Genomic DNA, 19491 nt, shown 5'->3' with positions numbered 1-19491 from the left:
TTAGTCAAACGCACACAAACTCATAGAGCATAGCAAGGGACGGCAGATAAGAACCGCTCGGCCCATCCACTCAAAACTGTATCCATTTGTTAACTAAAAATACAAAGCTTCAGCATTGTGTTATATTTTGCAAGTCATTTGATTAACTCTGTTGACTATTTTTGAACAGCAAAAAAAGTTTCTCTTTTTGCTGTCTTTCTAACGATAAATTAACAAGGTATCTCACAGTAACGAGTCAGAGCCTTTATTGTGCATGCTTAGTCTTGTTATTTGTTGTATACGGCATTCGGATGATTTGTTTTTTTTATTTGTTTTTTTTCCTCACCTACCAAAATATGCACTGCTGCCCCCATGATGCACCTCTGCTTGCTGTTTATGTTAATGCGCTTGAACCCCATTGGCCCATTGCCATCATGTGCTCGCTGCCTGCTAATTAAGACTCAGTCGGCTGTCAAATCACTGAAGCGACCCCTCGAGGCAACCTTTGACCTGGTACTATGACCTTTCACCTATTAGCTTGGCTTGTAGCTTTATTGTTCGAAAGAGTTTTAGACATAAAAATATTTAATTTCTAGAAATATTTTCTGTTGTGCATTCCAAAAATACCACAGAACATAGTGTGGGTTTTCATTTAAAAATAAAAAAAAATCAACGATAATGATTTTACATCGCAAGGTACCCCACATTTGGTTTTGCTGCAACAGAAAATACTAGATAAAGCCATAAGTGGAGAGCAGTTTATTAGTTCTTAATGTAAATGTTTGTATTTGTGTGGTTGGCATGGCTTTACTGCTATTCTTATGTGTAGTTTTAACATGTGTAAGTCAATGTTAACATACTTGCATGCGTTGGTAGGGTTTGCATGACGGTAGTGAGGTCTGGGGAAGTTTGGGTTATAGTTTTAACGTTATTGTACCTTTTTCAATCATTCTGTAAAGTAACCGTTGCTTTAATTGTTGACCTTCATGGAGCTAGCAGTGCAATTTTCAGCTCCTCCTTCCATTAAAATGATTTTGCGTGAACATTATATTAGTAATCATTAAGGTTATTTTCCATCACTTGCTATCTGCTACATAGCTCCGACATACAATATTTTAATTGATTTAATTATATCTTATTAGTAGTATTGCTTAAATTCATGGTGCAATCTGTAATCCCTTCTTATTGGAAGCATTGCACTTTAAGCCAGATGTATGCCTGGGATCAGTGACCCTGCATGGGTCATCTTAAGGGTTGTGCTGTTAGGGCAGTAGGACGGCTTCCTGCTGATTAGCTAATGCCTATAGGCCCTGGACATGTCTGCAGGTGTTAACGTTGACCTGCAGCCCTCTCCAGTGCTGAGAACATAAACATTGGAGTTGCTATGGTTTGACATTTTTTATTTATTTTTCCCCCTCTTTTTTTGTTTTTTTTTTTGTTTACCTGTATGGTTTCTTCCAATTCTTTCGGATTGAAGGGAATTCCTCAGACTGTACTCCCCCCTTTACCAAAGAGGCCTGCACTTGAAAAAACCAATGGTGCCACCGGAATGTTTAATACGGGTTTTTTCCAGTACCAGCAGGCTCTTGCCAACATGCAGTTACAACAACAGGCAGCCTTTTTCCCACCAGGTAAGATATGCACTTACATGGCACTCCAGCTTCATGCTTAGCATTACAGTTACAGAATTGTTAATGTCCAATCCCAGTCCACAAGGGCTGCAGACACCGCATGTTTTTGTGAACGTAACCAGCTTGACTGATACACTGTTTCATGGAATGTTAATTAGAGAAATGCAGGCAGGTCACGTCTGTCGGCAAGATTATACTCTCTATTAAACTAAGTTAGCCATCAGCTGTTATCTGAAAATGATTGTCATCGCACTCAGCCAGACCCAATATGTTGTCACAATGCAGTTTTCCTGATTTGCAACCCTGGGCTGGTTAAGGATAGTTAAAGTTGTGAAACAGGAACAGCTGATGGACTTGCAGGACCCATAGTAATAAATATTTCTAGGAAGCTGTTAAAAAGTATGCGATGACTTTGAGGGATGAGGGCGGTGCTAGTGAATGGACTATGAGAGCTGCAATTATCCGAACTCTTTCAGATAACAGTCTTAAAGATTGATGAATGATCAATAAAAGACTTCATACTTGAGAGGTTCATGGGTTTGCTTCTAATGTTACAGAATCCTAGCCCACTAGAATAGTGTCTTATTCTTCAGGCTTACAAAGTGTAGCCCTTCCTCCTGCCAGATACATTCTGCCCACTTACATCATCTCTCTGCGGACATTTCTACTTTCTAGCAAGCCACATTCAATCAGAGCTCTACCATTATTTGTACCCCTAGATTTAATCAGAACAAAGTTGTCTCTCCATTACCGTTTCAATCATTCTTCCATGTTCTTTTGTACCAGGCAAGTCTAGGCTGTGTGTACTCAGTGTCTCACATTGTTAGCATTGGGTTTTTATTGATATAACTGTCCACATATTAGTGGAGGAAAAATATAGTATTACTGGCTGAAATGTATGTTGAGTGTGTACTAAAGTAACCCAACCCATACCTTTTAAACTGCCAGTTCAAAAGGTATGGGTTCCATGGACTCAAACACACACATGTAGAAGGTAGTAGATCTGAATTTATTATGTATACATTCTGTTCCAAAATAAGAAACAGCATCATTTATTGCAGAACACTTTGTTGGGGATTTAGGTGTAAATGAGCTAGAATGACACTGCCCTCTAGTGCTTATACAGGTGATACGCATAGCCCGTGTTTCTGCACTGCATTTGTTTCATTTGGCAAAGGCTGTCAGTCAGACTAGAATATGATGGTATGGTACAGTGATGTCTGCCCCCGCCAGTCACTGGTCCCATATTGCTGTACTGCATCGATGAAGGTCTTGGCCGTATTTTCAAATTTTACTCACCTATAGGCTTTGTTTATGCTATCAGCTGGGTGTGTGTATGGCGCAAATATTTTGTTAGCACACCTGAAAAGTGGCCTATTCATTTGAAATTGAATCTGGTTGTTTATTTGCTCACTTGTGGGTACCAGAGTAACAGTTTTAAGGTTGCCTGTCAACAAAACTGTTATGTCAGATAAGCTAAGGTTCATATCAAGTTCTTTAACATGAGGCATGGCATGTGTCCTTTGATGTCATCACATGATATCACTTATGATGTCATATTGTACAAATAAAAGGCTGTCCTTGTGGGGTGTAGTGCGAACCCATCCACTGTGTCTTTCACAGAAAACTTACATTATTAATAGTCTAATCACACACAGATCACACATGGTTCAACCAGTTTTTTAAAAAAAAACAATTATAGCATAGTACATAAAATGTTATTAAGCATTGCTTAAAGTAAATTGTAAATTCAATATGGTAGCTGGTTGAGAAAGGGATACTCAGTATGATCATGTAATTTAAGAAATGCCTAGAAAGTAGTGAAGTTATAAGAGTATTTTGTCTAAGAGCTTGTTATCTAAGAGTTTATCTAAGAGATTTTAAACTGTTTGCACTGGATGACTTTGTCATTGACAGATTTGCACGTCACTTATCAAAATTACACAATTCAATAAATACAGTTTTATTGAGATACATGATTTCTTTTCTTTTTTGGGTGCTGTTTCCACTTTAGTCAGCACAGCTGTAGAGTTATTGCAGTTTTGCTGTCCCACAAAAAATCCATGGTCATTAGATCCACCCCCACAAGACGCTGCGCAGACTGTGTTGTTGAATTTGTCAATGACGATGACGTCTGGGCAAACCATGAAAATGATCGGTGTGGCCCTGTGTCACACAGAGAAACCAGCCCATTGTCTGCCACTTTGCACAGATCACCATTTTTAACCAGATACATTGGAAGTTATGTATAAGAAAAATATTCTGGTATTAAGTTTGAAAAGTCATCTCATCACCATAGACTGGTCCAATCAGCAGTGGTTGCTATGGTAATAAGACAGCTTTTCAAACCCTACACCAGAATCACATACATAACCCATACTGTATTATTGGTGTGCGGCACTAACAAGTGGTCACCTGTATCTACTATGCACTCCCGAAAATGCCTAACTACCCACTGTACCTTCCTGTGATTTAAGTATGCTGTTTTATCTGCCATAACAAATTATTTCTTGTTTAAGTAATTTATATTTTCTAATAACATGTGTGATGGGTTGTTTTTAATTCTTTTCCCTCTTCAATCCACCTTCCTGTTGCAATGCATGATGGGCAGGCTCAATATTGTGCATGACACCCGCTGCAAATGTTGGTAGGTGCCAGCTTTGTTTCTTGATTATCTTTACATGCTTGTGGAAACTTTCTTGCACTCAAAATCCATTGCTCTTCCAAAATGTACAGGGACCGCTGTCTCTAATTTTGTGAAAAGGAAAAAGATTAGCACCGTCTTAAGTGATCTTTTGGAAATTAGAATGTTGTCTTTTACAGCCAGTGGTGTGGATTTTGACTGTACTGTTCTTCTGTGTTTATTACGGAACAATGAAAGTTCATGTTGTTATTTCAATTACAAATAAAAATCTGTTTCCTGTTAAGCCAAAAATGCTTAGATGATAAATGAAAAGCTTAATTAATATCAGCTAGTTTAGAATCATAAATTAAGCTTGTGTGTGTGTGTTGAATTCCCTTGTTGGTAACAAACCTTTTTTTTTTTTTTTTTCTCCTTTTTCTTTTTCTTTTCTCCCCTACTCCACTCCTTTCCTGTTCTCCCTGGAATGCTGTCCTGCTTTTGCACTCTGATTGCATGTCACTCGCTGGTGATGATGAAACGCCACGTGGCTTCCTGCTGTGATAAATACTGTGTCTGACTGTTCTACCACCTGTTGCTATGGTTCCAACTATGCTACACTCTTCTGTATGTTTTGCTTATATGATTTCCCTCCCAAAGTTCCCATGGTGCACGGTGCAGCGCCGGCTACTGTGTCTGCAGCAGCAACATCTGCCACAAGTGTCCCCTTCGCTGCAACAGCCACAGCCAACCAGGTTTGCTTATTTACAGCTTGTTTCTTACAACAACTCTAAATTAGTGCTTTTTTAATATTCTACTGGGCCCATTCTACCATAGGCTGGCATATACATATTTATAAAAGCACGACATGAGACTTCTCTTACAATTATAATGCCATTGCTATTTTGACGGTGATAAATAGCAAAACATTTGACTTTTTTGCGAGACATATCCATAAAAAGTGTAATGTTAGATCCATTTCAATTAGTATATACCTAGAGCAGTACCCAAACTTGCTTTTTCAGTGACAACTTAGGGAAATTGGCTGAAGATTTTGAAACAGTTACTATTTTTAAGCTGGTCAGATAATAAATATGCCCCTACACATGAGAGATAAATATATATATTTAAGAGACACTCATGGGTTTTGTAGTATAATACGAATATAAATTAAAAGCGTTGGTCCACTAGTTGATTATAAGGGTTTTCTAAAGAAACACTACCTTAGGGACATTGTTCCTACTATTATTGAGCTCTTAAACCCTGTACACAAACATTTGGTTAACTGTATCAGATCGTGTCCATCTATATCTTCTTAGGGACTTCTTAATTCTCGAATGTAGTCATGTGACACAAGGAGTGTAGTGCTAGGCCTGCAAACTTAGACAAATCCTTCAGTAGAGACTGGGCGGTAAATAATTCAGTCATTGGGGTTGATACTTACTTGTAAGGATTATAACCCTTTTTGAATACACAAATTTTTACTTATTAATTTATGTGCCTTATACAGGCTGCCATTGTTTTACATTGACTCAACTTACATGCGATCTCGTACTGAGACTTACATCATTATTATGGCTTTTGACCCCTAAAAATAATGCTGCCCCATGTTCTCATTAATTTACAATCAGTTTACATCATTTCAGCTTAAATCACCTCCTGGAGCATGATGTAAGTGTGCAGACTGCCCAAATGCTAAATGGCAAAGTAATATAAGTGTACCAATTTTTACCTACTTTTTTTTTCTGTCTGAATGCATTAGTCACCTAAATAACTATTAAAAATATTAAAAGTAATATTAGAAGTCTCGGTGAAGATCTTTTCCCTAGTCATCCCTTTAACCGTACCTAAAGGTATGCAATGAGGATGAAATCTCATGAAACGCCCTTCTTTCCAACCAAAATAAAGATTCTGTAGATGTTAATAGACCCGTTTAGCTGGCCAGAACATTCATAGATTAAGATGTAGACTCATAAACCTTATGAACCACAGAGGTCTCTATTTCAGATGTAAATACCTTGCACAGTATAGGTCTTTTTAAGTATTGCCTGAAATGCTAGAAAGTCACAAAACAGAACATTATTAATATCATAACCTTTAAATCTTTTAAATGACTTATTTCGAGAGGATTTTAGCCAGAGTTGCATGCCTGTTTGAGCTCTCAATACTAATCTTTGTATATGCCAACAGAAGGGTCTCTTTGCATTGGCTGCTATGTGAGTTCTGTAGTGTTTCTGCTTCCTGTACAGCTGCCGTTTACTTATTTAGAGTTGTTAAGCAATACTAAACATCAGTTTTGCTACTTTGGCATTTAGCATCACAATGTGTTTACTTGCTGTACATTCAAAAGTGAAGTGGCTTTTTTTTGTGTTTTCATTGAAATAGCTGATTGTTGGCTGCAAACACTTCCAATTCATTGTAATCATGTTTGTTTACAGATACCCATAATATCTGCAGATCATCTGAGTAGTCACAAGTATGTTACACAGCTCTAGAGATTGTATCCAGATACAGTAAGTTTTTTTTTTCTCCGTCTTCAAATTTCATTACCAAAATTTCCATTGAATAAATTGTTTTTTTCCAACGAACCTATAAATGAGTCACGAGGACATTCACTGTGACGCTTCTTTTACTATAATAGTATTTTTATAAATCACGTGGAGTGCCAGTGGTGTGGGCAGTGCCAATTATGAAAGTAAATGAAGTCCGATAGTTTACTTAAAACATCTACGACACTCAAAGAATTAAAATAACTAGAGGCCGCACTCAAAGTCTTTTTTTTACGTCATACCTTCGGTTTAGGAGGCTGTATTTTAGTGTACCTGCTTAACATTACCGTATTTGCTCTATTATAAGACGACCCTCCCAAATATGAATATTAATTTAGGGGGAAAAAAAGAAAAAGTCTGAATATAAGACGACCCTATAGGAAAAAGTTTTACCAGTAAATGTTAATTCATGTAAACTATTTTTTTTTTAATAAAAGCTATGATTGAGAAAAATATTTTGGTTTTATTTCCTTCTATTTTCCAACCTGCCCCCCCCCCCCAGTTATGCACATCTGCCCCAAAAATGCCTTATACCCTATATATGCCACTGTGCCCCATGATATGCCTTTTAACCCTCTATATGCCACTGTGCCCCATGATATGCCTTTTAACCCTCTAAATGCCACTGTGCCCCATGATATGCCTTTTAACCCTCTATATTCCACTGTGCCCCATGATATGCGTTTTGACCCCCTATGTGCCACTCTGCCTCCAGAAATGCCTTATACCCCTATATGCCACTCTGGCATTTAGAGGGTTAAAAGGCATATTATGGGGCAGAGTGGCATATAGGGAGGTTTAAGGCATTTCAGGAGGCAGAGTGGCGTATAGAGGGTTAAAAAGGCATTTCTGGAGGCAGACTGGCATTAAGGGGGTTAAAAGACATTTCATAGAGCACTCTGCCTCCAGAAATACCTTATGCCCCCATTTAACACTCCCTCGCCCCCCCCAACTCTCTGACAGCCGGGGAAGGTCTGCGCGATGGACGCAGACAACCCCCGCTGCTAGCCGCACCTCCTTCCGGCTGCAGCGTAAGTTGTCTACGCGAATCTCATAGAGCTCTACACGCTGCCCCGGCTACACACCGGGGACTCCAGGTCCCCTGCAGCGTTGCGGGGGATCTGGATATTAGTCTCATAGTCAGACCTATTTGAGGTCTGATTATTAGACGACCCCGATTATAAGACGAGGGGTATTGTTCAGAGCATTTGCATCTGAAAAAAAACCTTGTCTTATAATCGAGCAAATACGGTCCTTTCCTTTTTGTTTAGATGATAAGCCCCCTTTTTAGACTTGGTACCAAAATCACTTTTATACATAACACCCTTTATGTGTTACCATAGTAGTAGAGTAGAGTAGAGGTTGTAGCCGTATTAGTCCAGTGGTGTCAATATCAAATAACAGATGGAATAAGTATCTTGTGATAATACCTTTTTTATTGGACTAACAGAATTTTAGAATGACAAGCTTTCGGGAGCTCTTCTCCCTTTCTCAAGTCTAAAGCATATCTCATATGTGTTACCATATAAATAGTTCAGCTGGGATTCCTTTAGATACGGCATTCCACGTGCATTCGTATTTACCTCTGTTGGAACTCGTGGTTTAGTAGAGTTGAAATGAAACAAGAACATTGCATTGGGTGGTGAAAGATGTGCAATCATTCAAAAAACATAATGTGTGTGTTTTCTGCTGAATAAAAGATTTACAGGAAATAAGCTGCCCGAAACTCACTACCAACCAGGTTTTTGAAAGCAGTATTTGCTGTGTTTTGCAGCCAGGTTTTGTGATGGGATGGCCCTTTTTTTAATTGATGATTAACGTGATCTTAATAACACAAATCTCCTTAGCCGCCTATAAGAACACTAGTACAATAAATATAGGACACGGCACATACTATCGCGACCTGGTTGCGTTTTGATTAATTGAGAGTGGATGGTATTCCAGCAATGGCTTTGCTTCCCAATTAGCTCAGCCATAAATAATAGACAGGTTAGGGGACTTAAATGGTAGGGGACTTAAATGGTGTGCAGTTAGGGGACTTAAATGGTATTTTTGAGGACGTTGCTAACCGTTTTATCCTTTCTTTGTCCGTAGATCAAAATAAGGAGAAACAAGGACAGTGTGCTTGAAAACCAATACAGGACAAGGCCATAATATGCATAGAGGCAAGAAACACAGAGTCCCCACACTGAAATGTCTACATGCTGCATGTTAAAAGATGACAAGATTGACACGGAGCCCCATTGCACACTGTTGCTTACATCATTTTGTACATTTAACTGATATTTGTGATGAAGTGAAGTTCTCGTCTCATACAACATACCCTGATTTTCTAATGTAGAGGTTTGCACACATACATGTCCACATATATGCATTACGTAACCCTTTCCCGTATGTCCATCTTTTAATCGAGGAAATTCAGGTTATGCTGTAACCATCAATCTCCAGTGTATTGGTACGTCTGTAGACCAAGCGTTAGATTTTTTTAAGTAAATATGTCCTTTTTGTTCATGTTTCTTTTCTTTCAAGGTTTACAAATAACATGACGTGCACCTTGTATTTAAACTTACCATGATAAAAGAGAGCATGCAAAGTATATAATTAGTAATTTTAAGCATAGTGGGTTTTTTTCTTGTTATAGATTGTACGATTTGGCAAGAGGTATTTGACACAAATGAATGTGCCAATCAAAACACAGCTGTGCATGTTTTAACTCTTTCGTGCCGGGGGCAAGGCAACAAATTGTAGCTTTGTCCTCACCTCTGGCATCAAAATTAAAAATGCACATTAAGGCTTTAAATATGGTATTATAAAAAGTTCTCATGAAGTGCCATTGGTGGTGCATGTATTTAGAGTGTTCCTCTGGCAGTGTTATTTAGCGAGCCACGTGTTTTATTTGTTGATATGGACCAGTCAAAGGCACTTTTTAATTTACAAAGCCAAAGTGATCACAAAATAACTTTTTAGTGACCATAAGATGTGACATTGACATCACTAAATATGCAATCCTTTTATGTAATGATTAAGATATATGCCAAATTAAATGACCTTAATTTATACTAATGGATCTTAATGATGCCCAATCAATTATCTTGTTTCTAGACAGGTATGGAAATTAAAAAGAACAACTTTTAAATGAAAACTGAAGTTCGTGTAGCCCCCCAGTGCCGTTAACAGCAATTTTGTGTACAAAAATAAACGATGCAAGGGGGCTAAACCCCTCCTAGTCCATGTACAAACAGATCCATGAATGGTTCAGCAGACCCATTCTAGGTTCCCTCTTCAACCCAGTCACTAGGGGAAAAACCTGTGAATGTGCACTCCTAGTTCCTGCTGTAAGGGATACACTACTTGTTTCAGATCCATAAAATCCATAATGTACATAATATATGACTATAACTCTAGTTCTTGCTTACACTTTCTAAGCTGTACCAAGTATCATTTTGGTTTGGTCAAATAACAGACATGATTGAAGATTTAAAACATTTGATTACCAAAGAGTTAGTTCCTCTAAGCACTAAAATGTAAATTATTTTAGAATCATTTTAAAACAATTGATTTCATATGCTGTTTCTTTATTAATAGGCACAAGAAAAAAAAAAAACGAATAGCACAGGTCAAGCTATAACAATCTTTAGGGTATTTTCTGGTTCAGTACAAATGCAGTACTCTATATGTATGTACATACATACCGTGCTAGCACCTTTACTATACATTTGAAGAGAAAGAAATACGTATCTATGATATATTATTTGCACTAAATAACCATTAGTCCTGTTCTAATTAATTATATTTTTCCATATTCACAGAGTAGTAAAATATAACTAATAATTAACTTAGACAATCCCAATATTATGGTACAGTGAATGTATTGCCCAAGATCCAATCACTGTATATTTGTTAAGAGACAATTTGGCTTTATAGTAAATAAATGACAATATATATATATATATATATATATATATATATATATATATATATATATATATATTACCATTGATAGAGGATTTGTAGTACCAGGAACACATTATTAGCACCTAAACAGGAATTCAGATGTTTAGCTGTGCAGATAACAGTGTCAGATATAGCCTAAGGTTTCCTTTAAAGATGGATTATTTTACTCCGAGTTCATATTATCCCTTAGAATGTGTTACATTATACCACAGCATATTGTGTATATATACATATGAAGGATATGCTTATTTAGTGATGTTAGGAGTATTAGATGACATTGTTCTAACTTCTAAGGAAAAAAAATGAAAAAATGCTCCCTATTGCAAAATACACCAAAATGAAAAAATGTATTCATGGATGTGCTTGGCAAAGCTCTTGGGGCAAATTATATATATCTGTGTATTTATTTGTACATAGGAACCACTTGGCTTGTAGAGGAGCTTGCAGTAGCTTTCCAATGCCTTTCTTATTGTACAACCCTTTCTACATGGTGCCTTCCTTTAAGTAGAAATGGTTGTGGAATAAGAATGGATTCCATAAATGCCAAACTAATTCAGAGGTTCTCCTGAAGGACTCCAGACAAGTACAATTTAACTTTTGCCTTTAAACACAGATTTTGCCCTGATCGGCACCATCACATTTTAGCATGTCCCATATGTGTGTGCTTTGCAGAAGCATTCGACTGCAAATAGATTTCTGTTCCTCGCCTTAGGAAACCTATACACACATAAGGTATAAGGTATGCAACCATTTCACCTAAGGGAATTCCTTATACCATATCTGCTAAGCACCTACAAGTGGTGGTACGTAGAACAGGCAGGTTTGCAGCAGGCTCACCCAGTGTCACAGTTTGCAGAACATGAGAGGCTGGGCTACCACCTCCATGTTTACTCCAAATTGTTATCCCTAAAGGTAAAGGCTTTCAGTAGGAGGCTGATGATAATGTTAATGATTGTACTGTACATCGATTAAAGCCTTAGATTACATTACGGGTTTTTACCCAAATTAATGTAATTTCAGTTGTGTTAAGAAAATAAAAGTGACTTCACATGTTATGATTTTTACTTACATCTTTGAAAAGTACTTTTTTTCTCTTTTTAAAATGTAGATCTATTTCATACCTTATTAGAAGTTTTTTTTTTCATTTGTATTGCAAGTTAAATACTGTTTTTGGTTTGTAGTTATTTTTACTTTTGTTTTTAAATAGATTTTAATGATACAATTTTCAAAATTGAAAGGTAATTGTATTGTTTTTCTTCATACGTATTCAATTCTGAACTTACATGTTATGTCATATATGTATTTGTATTATTGTTAACAAAATGATTTATATTTTACTGATTTAATATTACAATGTAAGAATATCAGCCATTGTTAGTTTTTGTCTGGTTTTCACTAAAAGAAAGATCTTTTTGTATGGATATCTTATATTGTGTAATCCTTGAAAAGTGAAATGTTATGTTGTTGCTACGGCAACAATCCTGGCAGACAAATAATATCTCGATGAGCTGTTTTGTTTGTAATTAGTTATAATACAATAATAGTTCCTAGATGTTTAGAGAGAAAAAAAACTTTATTTTCTACTGTATCCATTTCAAATGTTAAAATATTGTTTTAATATTTTTGGAAATCCCTGAATATCAGGCCTTGTTATAAATAAGCTGCATAATCATATAAATCAAGGGACTTTTTTGTTTATAAATCCAAATATTCAAAGTTTACGTAAAGAACAAGAGTGTGCAGACTCTTGGAGGTTGATAATGCTGCAGAATAGCATGTCAGAACTGATAGGGAGAAGTTGACTTTTTGCACTTCTGTATATAGTCAAAAAAGAGAGAAACATGTATTATAGTAAGATCTTATTTTGAATAAAAATGTCTATAAATACAAGGAGTTTTGTTAAAGCTTGTAAAATGAAAGGCTGAACAAAATTGCTTGCAAAAGTGGCACAGAGTTAGCACTCCATAGACCCCCTTCCCAACCCCTTCCCTAACCCAAGGAGGTTGCTTTGCTTTTTTGTGGATAACTTGTAGTTTGCCAGGATTTTTTAGCTGGACAGATATACCATTAGTCCAAGATCATATGACTGACACATAAAGACCCACTGGTCCATATCTACCTGAATCATATAATCAGGGCAGATGCTTCAGCCATCAAGGTGAACTCATGGATCAAGTAATCCTTACAGTATTCAAAACAAATGCATGTTTAAAGTATCACAGACAATTACAAATATATTAAGGGTATATACTATTCAAATCAATCTCTGACAGTTTTGTAGTTTATTGTTCACAACACAAAAATAAAAAAAAAATACTGATTTTCACAAACCTTAAATCATAGGCAGGCAAACGCGCAGTAGCCTTTAGTAATTATGTGATTTTTTTTTTTAAATTGCTATAATTATTTGTTCTTTTAGCAGATGACTTACATTCAAGTATTTAAGAAATTGCACTCTCCAAAACTTTTATTGTTATAAACCAAAGCAGAATATTATATTATAATTATTATTGGACCATTATTTTATCCAGAATTCACACTGGCAAATACCTAAGTTGCACTTAAATTGAGACTTTGATACTTCGTCTGCTGGAAGGATAGATATGCTTGGTTTTGCTGTTGTGTAAACCACAGACTTATTTTTACTTTTTTTTTCTTTGGCTTGTAGTTGCTCAAACAAATGTACTCTGTCTTAGGCTGCAGTTTGTTTTTAAGCTTACGTTATCCCCAATGCTATAGTTGACCTTGTTGTATTAAAAAATAAAATGAAATTGACCTAATAAAACATATCATTATGAATTTGGTTTCTGTTCTGTTTTTGATTAAGTAGATCAGTGCTACTAACACTCATGTGTGTACAGTACACCCTTACTGCTTCCACAAGAAGTAAGATGCTAAGTAGCAGACATGCGCTGCTAATCAAATGCCCTTGGTAAATTGTTCATCAGTACGTGTGACCACCTCTATAAAAGCCAAAGTTTTAGGAGTTTGCTGGTCACATTCAATAGCAAAGAGAAAATACACCAGCAATGATCTTAGAGAAGCAATTGTTGCTGCCCATAAATCTGGGAAAGTTTATAAGGCCATTTCCAAGCAATTTATAGTCCATCATTCTACAGTAAGAAACATTACTGTATTCAAGAGTGGAAACATTCAAGACAGTTGCCAATCTTACCAGGAGTGGATGTCCCAGCAAATTCACCACAAGGTCGAACTGTGCAATGCTCAGAGACGTTGCAAAAAACCCAAGAGTTATATCTTAGACTCTACAGGTCTCAGCATTAGTTTATGACAAATGCACAGCGCCACGTTTGGCGAAAACTAGACACAACATATCAGCACAAACACCTCATAACAACGGTCAAGCACAGTGGTGAGGGGTGATGATTTGGGCTTGTTTTGCAGTGACAGGACCTGGGAACCTTAAAGTAATTCAGTCGACAATGAACTCCTTTGTATACCAAAGTGTTCTAAAGTAAAATGTGAGGCCATCTGTCAAACACCTTAATGCGCCAGGAGAATAATCCCAAGCACACAAGCACATTTACAAGAGAGTGGCTGAAAAAGAAAAGAGTCAAGATGTTGCAATACCCAGTAAAAGTCCAGACCTCAAGTCAATTGAAATGCTGTAGCAGGATCATAAGAGAGCCGTTGGCCAAAATTCCTTCACAACAACGAGATAGAAAATGATAACTTCAAGTTATTGCCGCTAAAGGTGGTTCTACAAGCTATTGACCAATAAGGTGTACGTAGTTTTTCACACATGGCGTCTCCATTCTGGCTTTATTTTTGTTGAATAAATCATGACACTGTGTAATATGTTATGTATTGTTTTTCATCTGAGGTTGTATTCATCTAATTTTTAGACCTGCTAAGGAACAGATTGTTGTTATTATGTCCTGGTATAAACCATAGTGAAACCATAGAATTCAATATGGTGTACTTTATTTTTCACATTACAAAAAATACTTGTTCTGGGCAAATGTCTATGGTTGAACATGTGTACCAAGATGTTCCATCATGATGGCTGTACAAAATAACAATTTAGATATTTTTATTAAAATAATCTTGAAATATAAAGAAAATATAGGATTTGGATTCCATCAGGGTCTGTATATTTAATTCATAATACATTTATCTATTTTGGGTTCCTCACGGGAATTCAGTCCAATTGAGAGTGAGATAATTCAGCTGCCCATTGATCAATATGATCATGTTACTTCCCCAGAGTTTCAAAGACTTTTCAGAGTCTTCATTTTAAGATCTTTGAGATATGTGAAATCCATCAAGATTCATAATGACCTCCAAGGATGTCTATTCCTGGAAGGATGGAAATTACTGCATAACTTCCCAGCACTGATGCTAATTATTTAAATTTGGAGGGTAGCGTTTGAATAAGTAAATATTTAATTCAGTTCGGCTTTGCAAAGATATGCTCAGAATATTCCCGTGGCTTTCTTAATTATGGTTAAGGCTAGAATTTAGTGTGGAAAAATAGTGGCATCAGATAATTTACACACACAGGGATTTCAAGCAGGACCAATTAATCCAATGATGTGGCATTCCTAGGATACCAATCTTATTTTGCGTAGATAGACACATAGTATGTTTGATACCCAATATCTATATATCTATGGATATATATTACACATTTTCAGACAATTCTGTTGAAATTCAGTTTACACTTACTATGCCCCCCCTCTCGTTAATGTGAAATGCAAATCACATTATTTAAATAAATGCATAGTTTCACAAAGGGAACCTGGTCGAGCTGTTTCAATGAACATTAATAATGAATTCACTTTCCATATTCCTGTGTTTTGTTAGCATGCTGAGATTTTCTGCGTAATACATGGATATTCATAACTTCAAAATAGGGCTGATTTATTGCATAAAATTAACTGTGTAGATAAAGGCAACTATAACTCTCTTTTGGACTGTCTTGTGTATTGCTTTGCTCAAGGATATTATCAAGACTGGTATTGTTCTCTGTTTGTATGGGTTTTGTTTCAGTAAGAATTGATTCATACTTGAATGCTCTTTTGAAGGATCTTTCAAACTGGTCAACAGAGGTGGTGCTACCATATGGAGGTGGCTTACCCAATGCATGGAGGTGGCTTACCCAATATATGGAGGTGGCTTACCCAATTGATATAGAGAACCCTAATCAGACAGTTGAGTTGAGAGACCATAAAGCTCACTACAATGTATTTTTAAGGAGAAGTGAGGCTATATACCGGTACTTACATTAAGCATAATTGAAACAAACATTTTCTATGGGACTATTTTTTTTATTAGTTTTGTGATAATAGCTGCAGGCTCACTAATAACAAGAACCCAAATAAATGCAATAATGCAATGCAAATGGAAAGCTTGTATGACTAGAAAAAAAGTATAAAATCTGGCGAAAATTACATTTTGATTGGGAGAAATGTAACATGAAGTTGCTTTATTTTACTGGTTAGTATCTGTATTTTTCTAACTAAACTGTTTATTCTACAAAATACACTATTGAAATGATCACTATTATTGCTCATTAGCACAGCAAATACTGGAATCATCTAGTTGATTGGACCATAGCACCAGCCACTATGGTGATGTGACCACTTTTCAAACCCATCACCAGAATGACTTTTGTTTTCCTATTCTACATCTACTGAAGTATGCACCCTTATCAAATGCAGGTGGTGTTGACTTAGGTTTCCAAATTGTGAAAACTTCCTAAATATGTCCGGAAGCAGAGATATTTGTACCAACAGAGGCAAATACGTTCCAGATTCTACTCTTAATAGCTAAGAACACCATGTCCTAAAAGGTAGACATGAAAGGAAGACAAATGAGTAGTTAATCCAAAAATATTTATGGCAAATGGCCCACCATACCCTGATTATACAACTCAAAACCCCATGTAAGCTTGTGCACAGATTAATGGGAGTTGTAGATTAACAACAGCTCTGTCTTGAATATGCCTTACCTAGGAAAACAATGAAGAATGTTGCAAAAATCATGTTTTTTTATCAGTTAGAATGCTGTTTAGGATTGGCATGCCATGTGTCAATGTCTCAGACCAGGGTTATGAGAAGGGTCATGAGAAGGAATTTAGCATTGAATAGTAATGACAAAAATATTCATTTTGCAACATAGAAGAGAACATCTATAATCCTTCTGAAGAATGTGGTATTACTGTGTGTAAATAAAATAAAAATCTTACATGGAAAAGTTGAATAAGTATGAATAAGTGATCTTTAATCTTACCAGAAGGAGAGATAGACATTCTCAGGTATTTTAAGCACAGCTCAGTCTTTCCTGGGGTGGGGTGTCACAACGTATACAAATTTGATTACTAAACACCACCCTTATTATATATATCCTGGCTATTCTATCCGTCCTTGAATGACCTGTAAATAAACCTGAAATAAAGCAGCATTTAATATAAAACTGCATTGTTACATTTTCTATGATCTTGATTTCCAAAGAGAACTATAGCTTTAAAAATAGAAATTGAATAACACGAAGCTAAAAATGTCCTCCATTTGGTATAGCCTAGTCTGGCAAGGTTATATTTAATTCTGAAAGGGTCGCAATGCATTCACTTTACGCAGCTTGAACATTCCACGACTCAGTGCTTTTGTCAAGCTACGCAAATGCTTTCTGGAGACTATGTAATTTTTTTTAAGAGAAGAACAGTCATTCGCCATGAGTCACATCAGGTAGGTCAGGGTTTTTTTTCTGCATCATAACCCAGCTATTCCAAAGCTCTTTATTCTCGTTGTAAAACTTTTATATAACTAATATTTTTAGTTTTGCATCAATTTACAGAAAAAGGTATGTGATATATTTTCCATCTTCTCTATCTCTCTCCCCCTTTTTTATTCAACTCTCACCATCTCTTTCTTTCTCCTTTGTTCCTCTCTTTTTTCTTTTACACTATCCAACAGCCATTCCCCCACACAACACTATCTAGCAGCCACTCCCTGTACATTAGGCAGCACCTCTCCTACCTGTATACAACACTGTCTGCAGGAACTCCTCTCCACACATATTACTGGGCAGCCTCTGTTTCTCCAAACAGAACACAGAAACCCTCCACCCTTCCCTACACACTATAGTCAGAGCCTTTGGGGTGTATTCTTGGTCACACTGTGCCAGGTATACAGCAAAGTTACAATTATTGTGAACTTTTCTTTAAGCCCAACCCAGCATCATCAACAATTCCTATGGTGACAAGGCTTTATAGAAGACACAATTTTTTCTTTAATACCTAGGTCTACAATCATGAGACAGGTGCAAACTACACATAGGAACTATATGCACCAACAAACATGGAAAACTTGCACACATTGGCCAACACAATGCCATGCCCTTTGGCATTCATGGTGTCCAAGCAACTTTTGAGAGATCATGTAGGATATAGACAGTGTGGTGATCTACAGTAATTCTTGGGAATACCACCTGGAGCACTTGAGAAAATAATAATTCAGATTGAGGCATCAGGGTTTACCATAAATCTGTAATCCTTTAATACATTGGGTTTATTTAGTTTATAAATTGGGTTTATTTATTGGGTATCTATTTAGGTCTAGAAGCTATTCAAGCTGCTAAAACCCCTGCTACCAAAAATGAAGTAAGGTCAATCTTGGGACTTGCCAGATATTATAGATGTTTTATTCCAGAATTTGCTACCATAGCAGCCAGAATGACTGAATTTACATAAAAAGGTAAGAGAGATCAAGTTGTTTGGTCAAACAAGTTTTGAACAGGCTTTTTAACAAATGAAAAAAACACCCTTTGTACCAAGCCAGTTCTGCATAGTCCACATGTTGACAAACCATTTGTGGTACAAACAGATGCATCAGAGGTGGGGTTTGGTGCTGTTCTTACTCAGGAAATTGATGGAGAAGAGCATTCTATTGTTTATTTGAGTCGGAAATTATTTCCACAGGAACAGAGGTGTTCCATTATTGAAAAATAAGGGCTTGCAACCAAATTGCATTGGAGACATTATGGTACTATTTGTAGGGAAGGTGCTTTACATTGGTAATTGATCACGGTCCTTTGACCTGGATTCCTACCATAAAAGATGCTGGGATAACTAGATGGTATCTAGCTTTTGATTCGCCATCATACATAGATCAGGAAAGGGGCATCAAAATATGGATCCATTGTCATCCATTGTGGCACAGTTAGATGTGATTTTAAGGGGGAAGGTAGGTGATGTAGTAATTTGGTTCTTACTTTTTTTATTTTTACATTTATAAGTGTAATGTTTGTGAGTGTTTTCTGATAACTGACCAATCTATTTTGTTCTGAATGAGTGGCGGGTGAGTGTGCTTTCTTACTTTCTGTTTTTAGGCTGGCTACTTAATAACATTTCTTTTTAGTTCTTTGGGAAGTGTCAGTGACAGTATACGCTGCTGGCATTTGCAACTTGAATGTAACATGTGTCTAATGTGGATTGAACCCAAGCGCCATTGTCTAATGTATTTGTTTGATATTTATTTAACATGTAGCAATGCCAAAGTAAGGGTGGTTGTTCCTCTAAGAGGCCAACAAGCTGAACTTCTGGGTATTTAAGGATAAATCATTATGCATCATGGAAGTTAATGTTTTTTTTTAAAAAAAAGGTTGTAGTATCATTGTAATTTGTTTTTGTTTCAAGTATTAAGGCATAGCAGCAGGGATGTCTTGCTGAATGTGTTTGCTAGATGTGCATCAAGTAAAGAAATCTCAAGACCTTTACATTTACATGTTTTTTCTG

At 36.5% G+C, this 19491-nt stretch overlaps 1 protein-coding gene across 10 annotated transcripts in view; it reads left to right on the top strand.

Annotated features, from left to right (window-relative positions):
• MBNL1 (muscleblind like splicing regulator 1) overlaps positions 1-10510 on the top strand; it is an 83082-nt gene extending 72572 nt beyond the window's left edge. For 5 of the 10 annotated variants that reach the window (XM_053460851.1, XM_053460844.1, XM_053460852.1 and 2 more), the window contains 6 exons: positions 439-492; positions 1457-1610; positions 4222-4257; positions 4891-4985; positions 6669-6743; positions 8874-10510. In XM_053460851.1, coding sequence (XP_053316826.1) covers positions 439-492; positions 1457-1610; positions 4222-4257; positions 4891-4985; positions 6669-6725 — 396 coding nt within the window. In that variant the 3' untranslated portion in view covers positions 6726-6743; positions 8874-10510. The remainder of the gene's footprint in view (positions 1-438; positions 493-1456; positions 1611-4221; positions 4258-4890; positions 4986-6668; positions 6744-8873) is intronic. The other 5 variants (XM_053460846.1, XM_053460849.1, XM_053460847.1 and 2 more) reach the window with 5 other exon arrangements.
• The last annotated feature ends 8981 nt before the right edge of the window (positions 10511-19491 follow it).

This window comes from Spea bombifrons, chromosome 3 (genome assembly GCF_027358695.1).
Source record: "Spea bombifrons isolate aSpeBom1 chromosome 3, aSpeBom1.2.pri, whole genome shotgun sequence".
NCBI classification, from domain to species: Eukaryota; Metazoa; Chordata; class Amphibia; order Anura; family Pelobatidae; genus Spea; species Spea bombifrons.
Note: the sequence above shows the minus strand (reverse complement) of the source record. Positions and strands in the feature narration are given on the sequence as shown.